The following is an 11863-nucleotide window of genomic DNA, read 5'->3' on the forward strand; positions in this document are numbered from 1 at the left end:
GTAGTAGATATTTCTTTATGCATTCGTTTATGCGTATATATAAGTTTGTGTGGATATAGCCTAAGGCTAGAATCAGACTACGCATTGAAGAATAACAATTGAAAGATTGAAGTTTGAGCAATCAAAACAAAAAGAGCCAAAACTTCTTTGTCCTCATTGAAATTTCAATCTTTAATCTTTAATCTCAATCTTTAATGCATAGTCTAATTCCGGCCTAAGGGCTGCCGCAGATAAAATTCTATAACAGTATGCATAAAGTGTAAACTTAAGCCGATGAATCAATAAGGATGCTGCTTTAGATTATGTAATCTAACGGAAATGGAAATAATAATAAATTTATCCATAACCTCGCAATAAGGCGAATGTCAACCGATTGAAATTCGCCTTATGGATAAGTTAACTGCTATTTCTAATTTCATTAGAGTACGTAGATTTAAGTTACGTTCCAAAACTTCCTCTCCAAGGAAAATTTTACCCGAAATATACAGGGTGTCTGGAAATAATCGCCAAATATTTCAGGTCAGGTAGAACGGACTAAATTGAGTCGAAAAATCCTCTACCCTTTTTTAAATTTTCCCAATAGTTAATGAGATATTAATCCTTAAAGATAGCCGAATACGCGCGCTCGCCCGACCTATTACTGCAAAGTGTCTACCGATCGCTTGGTGCGCGGGCCTTGGAAGTTGGGGATTGGCTGGCAAGCGCCCCGCGCACACTGTCTTCATAGTTCGGACGGCGCGCTTGCCAGGCTAGTCCCGCTCCCCACGACTCGCGCGCCAAGCGATCGGTAGGCGTATACACTTCGCAGTAATATTTGATTATTTTTAAGGATTAATATCTCATTAACTATTAGGAAAACTTACAAAATGATAGAGGGCTTTTCCACTCAATTTAGTCCGCTCTATCTGCCCATGAAATATTTGGCAATTATTTCCACACACTGCACGCAACGTATACTATAGCTCATAGAATAAAAGCAGCCCTTAATGATGCCGCAGACAAAATTTCTGTAACAGTAATCTTAAGTCCGGATGTATAATAGATTTTTAAACCTTAAGCCGTAAGAAATGAACGAATCGCAATTGATTATTCTCCTTGCACTATAATTCGTCATTTCTTATGGCTTAAGGCATAAATCACCAATTGTAGATCCAGACTAAGAACTTAAGTCGATAAGCCAATTAAGATATTGCTTTAAATCTACTCTAAAGGAAATAAAAATAGCAGTAAATTTAACATAAGGCGATTTCAATCGATTGAAATTCACCTTATTACGAAGTTATGGATAAGTTTACTGTTATTTTTATTTCTGTTACATTACGTACATCTAAAGCAATATCCTAATTGGCTCATCGGCTTAAGTTTACGGTCACTGTTGCGAAATTTTATGTACGGCAGCCCTAAAAGCGGGGAGCACTCTTGCATAGCACATGAGGCATAAGAAAATAAACTAATCAAAGTCCTTTATTTCCTTTCTTTCCATGAATTAAAAAAGTCTGATTGGTTGATTTTCTTATGCATCATGTTTTATGATCGATCAATTGAAATTCGAAATTTGGAAGGAACGACTTATATTCCTTTCTTTTTACAATCATATACCGCCATCGTTCCTCTTTACAATCATTCCACTGTCTTTCTTCACCAATGAATTGTTTAGCTCGAGATTAGGGTTAAACGTGAGCGGTGAGGTAGAATTGAGATGCCACGGAAGCCATTCGGGAATACTCATTACGCAAAGGCACATAATATCCCCACTACTTCTCAACTGAAGTCATCGAAATACACCAACAAGTGATGTTTCCGAATACAGCCCTATATATACACTGAAATGGGCATCTTTGCTGTAAAGCATAGAAAATCGTGGCACCAATTAATTAGCCATTTTAATTTGGTCAATATAAGAGCGAATCAGAAACTTTCAGGCTCATGTGCACTTATGTTTAGTGTTCTTTAGTGAGACGCATATGTCAGTAAAAGCATATGTCATCATGTGTAATGTGGAATTATATTTGAAAGATTATAAAATCGCATAATTGTAAAATATGCAAAGCATGAACATGAAGTACTGTGAGGAAATGAGGAAAGAAGTAAAAAGGGCATTTCATTTCATATTGGGAGTACAAATTAGTTCGATCCGTTCAAAAATGCATTTATTTCAAAACAAAATGAATGAACAGATCAATTAAAGTATTCCATCGCTGCCTATTACTTTTTCCCATCTCTCAGGCAATTTTCGAATTCCATCTCGAAAAAATGACGTCTTTGGAGGCGATCCAATTTTCGGTTTCTGCGAAAGAAGTGAACCGGTGACTTGCTGCATCTTTTGGAACAACCAGTAATCAGAAGGAGCAATGTCCGGAGAATACGGCGGGTGCGATAAAACATCTCATTTGAGCGTTTCCAAATATTTTTTAACGACTTTAGCGACATGAGGCCGAGCGTTGACATGAAGAAGAATAACTTTATCATGTCTTTGCTCGTATTTCGGCCGTTTTTCTCGCAATGCACGGCTCAAACAAATCAATTGTAGCTAATACCGATCGCCCGTAATGGAATCGCCAGATTTCAGCAGCTCATAATAAACAAGACCCTTTTGGTCCTACCAGATACAGAGCATGATCTTTGAACCATGAATGTTCGGTCGTGGTGTTGGCAACGATTGACCGGACTTAGCGTAGTATTTTTTCTTCTTGGGGTTGTCGTAAAATATCCACTTCTCATCTTCAGTCACAATCCGATGCAAAAAATCTTTTCTCTGTTGTCTTTGAATCAGCTGTTCTCAAGTAAAAAATCGCCTTTCAACGTCTCTCGGTTTAAAGCCCCCTTGTTTTTGAATCATTCCCATGGCTCTTAATTGTACAGAAACGACTTGTTGATTACTCCCAATGATTCTGTAAGATTCCTCTTGCGTTTGACTTTGATCTTCTTCGAGTAATGCCTCTAATTCTTTGTCTTCGAATTTTTTTGGCTGTCCAGAGCGAGGCTTGTCTTCAACGCTGAAATCTCCATTCTTGAAACGTCGAAACCATTCCCTACATGATTTATCAGTTGGAGCAGTGTCACCATAAACTTCGACAAGCATTCGATGAGCTTCAGCCGCACTTTTCTTCCAATTAAAGTAGAAAATCAAAACCTCCCGCAAATATTGCTTGGTTAACACAAAATTCGATATTTCAAACACAGTAAAAATCAAGGTTTTTGTATGAAACTCAAAGCAAACTGAATATTATTAGCAGATGTTCCTCTCTGAAACCGCCAAAATCACTATGAACCATTCACAACAGCTGGAGCCAGTCTTTAGAGAAAAGGATCAAACTAATTTGTACTCCCAAAGAATTTTTGTGAATTTTTGTGAATGTATCAATTTCTGCACATGTGTTAACGATATAGGATATGAAAAGTATTATTAATGTTATTTTATTGAATGTAATTCAATTTTTTGAATTTTTTATGAATGAACAAATTTTTATTGAATGAAACTAATAAAATTGAAGTAACATTATTTTTATTTATATACCATTCATGTCCATATAGATTTCTATACATCGATAGTATATCGATATATCGATCGCAGCGCGCGCAGCAAACGTTTCTCGCTGAAATATCATCCCAATTAAAATGGCGGCTGATCAATTGCGGCCAATTTTCCTCAATGCCCATTCCAGTGTATATATAGTTCAGTGCACATGATTGGTTATGTGCACTGATTTGTTGATAATTTAATAATTTTTTCCAATCTATATTCACGTCATCTTTCAAATAAAGAAAAATCTTTTTTTTTATATTTTCTTTTTAAATTTGTACATTCATTAATGCATATATACTATTAGTCTATTTTGTCGTAGTTTCATTTTATTTTTGTTGTGTACAATTGCATCAATTTGACAGGTCCAATCGTAATATTATTTTTGATATGATATTTTGGACTTTGCAGCACTTTACACAACAAAATTAATATAATTATCAAAAATTTATCGCTGCTAGTCCATTTATATGAACAACACCATAAGGTTAGCATATGAAATCACTTATGTGTCGCTGAATGAGCGACAAGCGACATCATGAATACATATTTTAATGTTCTGTGTTCTAATTGAAAAGCAGCCAATAGCAGTAACATACTGGAATAGCCAATCAAATTTGGGTCCAAACTCCTATTGCGCATTCGCGGAAACATTTCTCCCTGTATTTTTACATCATATTCCGCTCTATTTAATCCTCTTTATTCTCAGTCTGTTTCTCTGTTGCGGTGCAGTATAACCAATATTTTTGCTTGTGTATTTTGCTCTTCCCGGTTTGTTTTTGAATATCGCCGTTGATTTGGTTTTAAAGTGCTTCAATATCTTGTATGAAATAGCGTTTTAAAAATAATGTTTGTTCTACGGCAACTATATCTATTCTATACGAAGCAAAGAATGTGTACTCCAATAAACCATTTGATTAAGCTATCTAATCACAAAATTCATACATCTAAAGGTTGGTCATATCCTACTGTTAAACAATTATTAATTGCTACTTAGACTGTGGTCACAAATAAATACATACACTACAAATGCTTTGAAGCATTTGATGGACCAGTTAGGAGAAAGAATTTTACGAACTGACCAATTAAAAAACACTTCAAAGCGTTTGTAGCATCGCGTTGACGTATCCTTAGAAGTCAAATCTGTTGGAAAAAGTGATAATTATACAGTTCAATCTCCGTAGCTCAAAAATTGGGGATAATTGAAGAAGGCAGCTTTCTCACCGATTTCAAATCGAAATTGATCGTTGATTTCAGTGAAATGATTAGGCTTATTCGACGCGTTTTTGTACGAAGTGAACGAATCTGGCAGAAAAAAGTATCGCTCAATCCCGCGAATCGAGATATTAAGCGTTAAAGTCGATTATTGAAGTTAAGAAATCTGTCATGCAGTGTAATGGGAGCATATTGTCGTTACCTTTAAAAAAAAATGGTAATTATTTAGAATAATCCCTTCCTCCCACTCACCTTAAATCTTAATAAAAATACACTTATTCGACATGTTTTCAAAACGAAAAACTTTGGCAAAAACACGACGGTCGGCCTCGTAAATCGAGTTACTAAGCATTAAAGTTGGAGATTTTAGAGATTAAGATATCTGTCATCCCAACTCAACATAACACTATACGTTTTGTGTTAATTACACAAATTCACTGCTTTAAAAATACAAATTCTCTGCTTTAAAATAAATTTACTGCTTTAAAAATACAAATTCACTGCTTTAAAAACACAAATTCACTACTTTAAAAACGCAAATTCACTACTTTACAAATTCATTGTGCTTTATAAACACAAATTCACTGCTTTATAAAAAAAAATTCATTGCTTTAAGCACACAAATTCTTTGCATTAAGTGAATTTGTGTTTTTAAAGCAATGATTTGTGTAATTAATGCAGAACATATACATAGTGCTGTATTGTATCAGGATAATAGATATCTTAATCTCTAAAGTCTCCAAATTTAACGCTTAATAACTTGATTCACGAGACTGATTGCCGTGTTTTTTTTCAGATTCTTTCGTGATTTTTTTGAGTGAAAACATATCGAATAAGTTTATTTTTATTAAGATTTAAAGAGTGGGAGTTATTCTAAATAATTACCAAAAAAATCATTGTTTTACAAACTCAAATTCTAGTACTTTAAAAACACTAAAATTCACTGCTTTAAGATGGTTCTTTAATAAATCGATTTATTATAGAAATGTCTAATTTTTTTATATAATGAAGTTGAAATACCGAAATTGACATATGCAAAATTCTATGGTAGGTTAATGAAATAATAAAAGAGAAAAAATGAAAATGTAACCTTTTACTTAGTGATAGATAAGGCTCGCAGATACTTCTTTAACTAACTGTACGAATCTTACCATAGATTTTTCTCAAAAATGAGATAATAAAAAAACGAGTTTTAAAAATTACGATTTTTAATGGTGATAAAAAAGTAATAGGGCAACGGCCATTCTGGAAAGATATTTATGTATATATAAATTTGCATATAAATTTAACCTTAAAAAGCAGACAATAAAGCGATATTTATAGTCCATTCTTATTTCAAGACTGTCTTAAGTAATGTCTTAAGACGCTAATACGGTTCTCTGATTGGTTCGTAACTTCTTAAGACTATACTTAAGACGATCTTAAATATAAGATTCGACTATGAATACCGGCTATAATCTCATCTTGTTTTCGTTCAATGAAGATGTAGCTTTTGATTTATTATTGTATGTTCTACTATTTCATTAAAATACATTAAATACTTTAATATTTTATTCAAATTATACAGATATTTGTAATTTTGGATGGGTCCTGTGAGGCATCTCAAATTTTCGACACTAAAGAACCACATTAAAAACCAAAATTCTCTGCTTTAAAAACTGCTTCAAACACTGCTAATGCAAAGAATTTGTATGTTTAAAGCAGTGAATTTGTGTTTTTAAGATAGTGAATTTGTGTTTGTAAACCAATATTAAAATTTTAGGAGAGGTGAGAAGGAAGAATCATTCTAAGTAATTATTCTAATTTTTTACTATTATCACTAACAAGGTATTATCTATAAAGATGATCGGCACTTATGGAAGTTAGCGTAACTGTTAAAATTTAAGTGATTAAAAGTAAGAAGAAGAAAAGTAAGAAAAATAAAAACTAATAATATGGTATTAATTCCATGATTTATTAGTTTTGTAGACATGTATAGGAGAGACCGGGACACCATAAGTCACAAAAATTCAAACTCTTAAAAGTATCTAAATATAAAAATTTTTGTGTCTTTTTTTTTAATAATTAAAGCACAATGCATTTTAAAATTTAATAAATATATTTAGTAAATATTTATTAGTTTTAAGAAAAAAATACAAATATATTTTTTTAAAAATGACCCATGGTGTCTCATCCCCGAGGTACTATAAGTCATACACAAAATAATAGGATGAAGTAATGGTGACAAAAATTGAAAAGTATTTTCAATTACTTACATATTCTTAGCATAGTCACTAATATGTCACTAATAAAATATAATTACAACTAATTAAATAACACAATAGAAAATTATAAGAAAATAAATGAGAAATAATCATTGATATAAGATAAAAAATTTATTATGAGAAAATAAAATTAATTAGAAGATTAAACTGCCCTTTGAATACATATAGTACTTTCTGTATTGTCCTATTTCATCTTAAATATTTAATGTATAGCACATGATATCTCAATTTTACATTTAATTAAACATTTAATAAAAAATAAATGTTAGATTATTACTTGTAAAGTAGTAAAATGAGAAAAGATGCGCAAAAAACTTGCATCTTCCTCATACATGAATGTTCTACTGCAAAAACAATATTAAAACATTTTTATGCGGTTAAAGAGTTACTATTGCATCACGAAAACCATTAACGATCGATGTTTCTCGATGCAATGGAATTTAATCACTGCCACCCAGATAAAAAGTATGGGCATAATACGAAGTAATAGTCGTACCAGTAGTATTAATTTAAATTCTAGATTATGTTAAACAATCGATGACCCATGGTGTCCCGATTTCTCTTATATACAAGGGATGAATCAAATATAAACCGGATTTAGTTTTGTACATGCTGTGAGGTGAACAAAGAGAGGCTTCTAAGCGTTATAGTTAGGGATCCATACTACCATTCCTTTAGTCAATATCACTATGTCAGAACAAGAGATACTCTCGTCCATTGTGCAATAGGTTATTATCAAATCTAAAATTATATTAAAGATTGTTATCAAATAAAAATAAACCTAAGTAAAGAGCATATAAGAGTCAAAAATAAATAAAAATTGAATATAAAAACATATATATATAATACAGATTCTCGATATCATTTCTCTAAAAATCTTGATGATATAACATATAAAATAGAACAACAAACTATCTCGATGATTTAATCAAACAATAATTATATGTTTCGGCTTCTTGATCGAGCCATCTTCAAATTTACATTAGCAACCCGCAGATGAGTGAAATGATAATACCAAGTAAAGATAAATTAACGATCTCCGATGGATTGTATAATACGTTGACAAATAGAAATTGTTCCCAAATAGCTGATCGACTGAATGTTAAAATTTCAATGAATCTGTGAATATGAGAAAATTAAGAACAATTCAAACTAATTTATACAAACGTCAATCAAAATAAAATTCACCAAAGAAGTAACAAAATATGATAATGTTAAAACATATGTCCAGTGATGATTAACAACATTCTTTTATGTAAAAAGAATCAATCGCATAATTTAACAAACAAGATGGTCAGACTAATACATGTGAACGTTACAAAAGATAAGCGACGATTAAACAAAGACTAGCAGAATTTACGCAGTACCGGTGATGCAAAGTCATACAGTATTTATTATTGGTAAATATGATTTATGAAGATCTATAATATCTGTCTGTAGATTTAAACTATTTTTCTGTTTTTTAATATTAATCATTTCAAAAATTTCATTTTAACGTTTACAATCATTTAAACGTTTACTTTTTTACTATAGCACGGTTCTTCATCTATAATTAAAATGTTATCCCAATCAAATTCATGTTTGAATTATAATCTATGTTCGGTTATTACCGAAAAATTGAAAGTTTTCCAGTTTATATAGTTACGGTGTTCTGTAATTCTCGTCTTAAGTTGTCTTCCTGTTTGACCAATATAAGGCGCATAACAATCTTTACAATTGATTTTGTATACTACATTATTTTTTAAATAAATGTGGGCACAGATTTTTTTGAGCTTTAATAGTTATTATCAAGGATTATTATCAAATTTCTTACGATAGAGGATGTAAAACTGTTCAAAATTTTGAGAAAGTTTAAGGCACAATTCGGGAACAACATCTTAAGAAGACTCAAGTATACGCGTGGCACTAACAATTTTTAGAAAGACGAGAAGTAGTTGAAAATAAAGCTCATCGATGTCAGTTTCAGCTCAGGAAAAGTTTCTGCAACTGTATTTTTTTATTTCAAAGGAATTTTGTACATTGAGTTTCTCCATGAACATTGTATTGTGAACGCCGCATACTACTGCCAACTTTTGAACGAAACAAAACTCGCATATCTTCGGAAAAGATGCGAATTTCCAATACGAGATTTATCCTGCTACACAACAATGCCCGGCTCTATATAATTGTCCAAACTTGACAAAAAATTGAGAATTTTTTCTGGACTACACTGGAATATTCTCCGGATTCGCCCTGTGATTATCGTTTGGACTACTAAAAGAAGCACTTGGAGGATTAATGATAATATTGCTGTCGAAGCATTCTTGCGTAATTGACTGGTGTCACAACCTTTATTTTACGATAGCGGAATAAAAATACTATCTAATCCTATTGAGAAAAATTGTTTCTAAGGACCGATTATTCCATCTTTTGAAAAATTTTACCTGTTAGATAAATCTGGAAATCCGCGCATGTAATTGGGTAATCTTGCTATTTATTCAACAGGTAAAGATTTATTAAAAGATGGAACAATTGGATTTAAGGGGATTATGTAGAGAAATAACTTTGTACGTATTTTTATAGTGCTTCAATAAATTTAAAAAAAATAAATTCAGTTTATATTTAATTCACCCTCATATGTTTAAAACTTAATACTCGATTTATATAATAAAAAATCACGGATTTAGTATTAAATTATCGAAGTATGTTAATAATCGTAAATTTTTATTAATTGTAACAATTCCTTTTTTCCTCTGTAATGTCATCGTTCTTCAATTATCCCATTAATATTCACGTTTGTCGACTGTTTTTAATAGTATATCTCGTCGATTCTATTGCACTTAATTTGATTATTTAGTTCAAATGTCGTGCTCTTTTTTACAAGAAAAGTACTTAAAATACATAATAGAGTATGAAAATGTAATCGCAGCGGATGCTTGCATCACAATACTTTATGGTTGATAGATTTCCTAATTCAATAGTCGTCAACTTTTAATGCTTAATATCTCGGTTCGCGGGACAGAGCGACACATTAGACCTGTTTTTTACTGAACTTTTGCACCAATTCATCTTCCTTTTCTCTTCAAGAAAAAAGAAGAGGAAGAAAGACGAATTGTGCAAAAGTTCAGTCAAAAAGAAGGTCTTTTTTTTGCAAATCTGTAAAAGAGGAAAAAAGTAATTATTACAAGAATTACGATTTAGTCAGTAATACAGACGGCTTTAGAATCCCCTTAAGGGAGATTGTGTATCTTGAAATGAGATGAAAATTACAAAAGTGAGCAAATTCACTAGTAAGGTTGTATTCGGAAACATCCTGTGTGTCCCCGTGTATCATTTTATTCTTATTGTTCACCCAATGTTAAACAAGGATAAGATGATACACGGGGGGGGGGGGGAGAGGTATTCGGGTGATATTTTCGAACGCAGTTTTATTGAACAATTATGAATAATAAGAATTTTATTTTTAGACCATACATGGGAGAATACAATATAAACTAGAAATTAATTATACCGGTTGAAGCTGGATCTTTAATACTTAAGTAATTCAATGTGTTGAGTAATTCAATGAATTAGTAGAGAAGACCCGGGCTATAATTAACACTTTGAAAAAGCAACTGTAATTTCGAATTCAGATATTATTTGGATATATTATTGCTTTTTGTAAGTGGTAATATGATTAATTATTGAATAGTTAAATAAGGATTTTTTTTTAAATCAATAATGAGTTTTCGGCAAGACATTATTTTTGGAAAGAGTGTCATGTTAATTTTTGCCTCGTATTTGAGGCAAGACTAAACAATCCAGGGATAATTATTAACATATGAGATGTACATTAATATTACTAGATATTACTAGATATTTTATATTTAATCTTACTAGATATTTTTATTTTATAGGATTTTTTATTTGAGGTTAATTAAATGATGTGATTATATACAAAACAATTATTTGCTTATAACAAAAAAGATTATGGTACATCGATTATTCATTAAATATAGCTAGTAACATTATATTACGTATTATGTAATATCATATTATGTATTATTTAGAAACATAATCACAACATATAGTTCTTATTATATTAATCAGACTTTGATTTAATAAACTGATTTATTAACAAAAATATCGCATAAACCTCTTTAAAAAGCAAAAAACATTGGTATTTAAACATGTAACATTATATTATTATTATTTGAATGAAGAAAAATCATAGCATAGTATTTTTATTATATTAATCGATTTTCGATTTAATAAACTTATTAAACAATCACGACTATTCATCATCAGAATGATAAATACAAATAAAGTATGATAAATACAAATCAGGTAGTGTTATCTTTTACGCATTTCATGTGAGCCTATTGTTTACACAATACATTACACCCACTCCTCGCCAGGAATTATCCATTATCTTCATAGACTCACCATACATAATGCAAACCGTTCTTCTTGATCATTTTCATTAAAAACTTTTCTTTTTACATTCTAAAACTAATCACGAGGTATTAATTAACAGTGTTGTAACTTGCTCTAAAATCTATTAATATTTACTCCATCCTAATATTTAATAAAATTAAATTCATAAAAAATCAGTAATAGGATTCAAAATAAGATAGAGAATTAAAAATTAATTAATATCAGAGTCATATGAAACAAATTGAACGAAAAAATGACAATTTAAACAGTAATCAAAATTTAAGTATACGGAAATTTTAGGTTATCTGATTAAAATTCAGTACCACTTCCTGGCACGATGTCCAGGATAATGCGTGTCTTTGGCTGCAGAGTGTTATATAAAACAAAGAAAGTACTGGAACAGATAGCATTTTCAAATTGAACGTTAATATTTATCTCTGTTATAGGTCTCTTCTCTCTCTCTCTC

General features: G+C 31.0%; 1 protein-coding gene across 1 annotated transcript in view; it reads left to right on the forward strand.

Annotated features, from left to right (window-relative positions):
* Positions 1–4370: 4370 nt before the first annotated feature.
* The window catches only part of LOC105622925 (adrenodoxin-like protein, mitochondrial), a 33072-nt gene continuing 25579 nt past the window's right edge, over positions 4371–11863 (forward strand). Inside the window, exon 1 of the mRNA XM_012204334.1 lies at positions 4371–4476. Within this exon, the coding sequence (XP_012059724.1) occupies positions 4371–4476 (106 nt within the window). The remainder of the gene's footprint in view (positions 4477–11863) is intronic.

This window comes from Atta cephalotes, assembly GCF_000143395.1.
Source record: "Atta cephalotes unplaced genomic scaffold scaffold00050, whole genome shotgun sequence".
Lineage (NCBI taxonomy): Eukaryota > Metazoa > Arthropoda > Insecta > Hymenoptera > Formicidae > Atta > Atta cephalotes.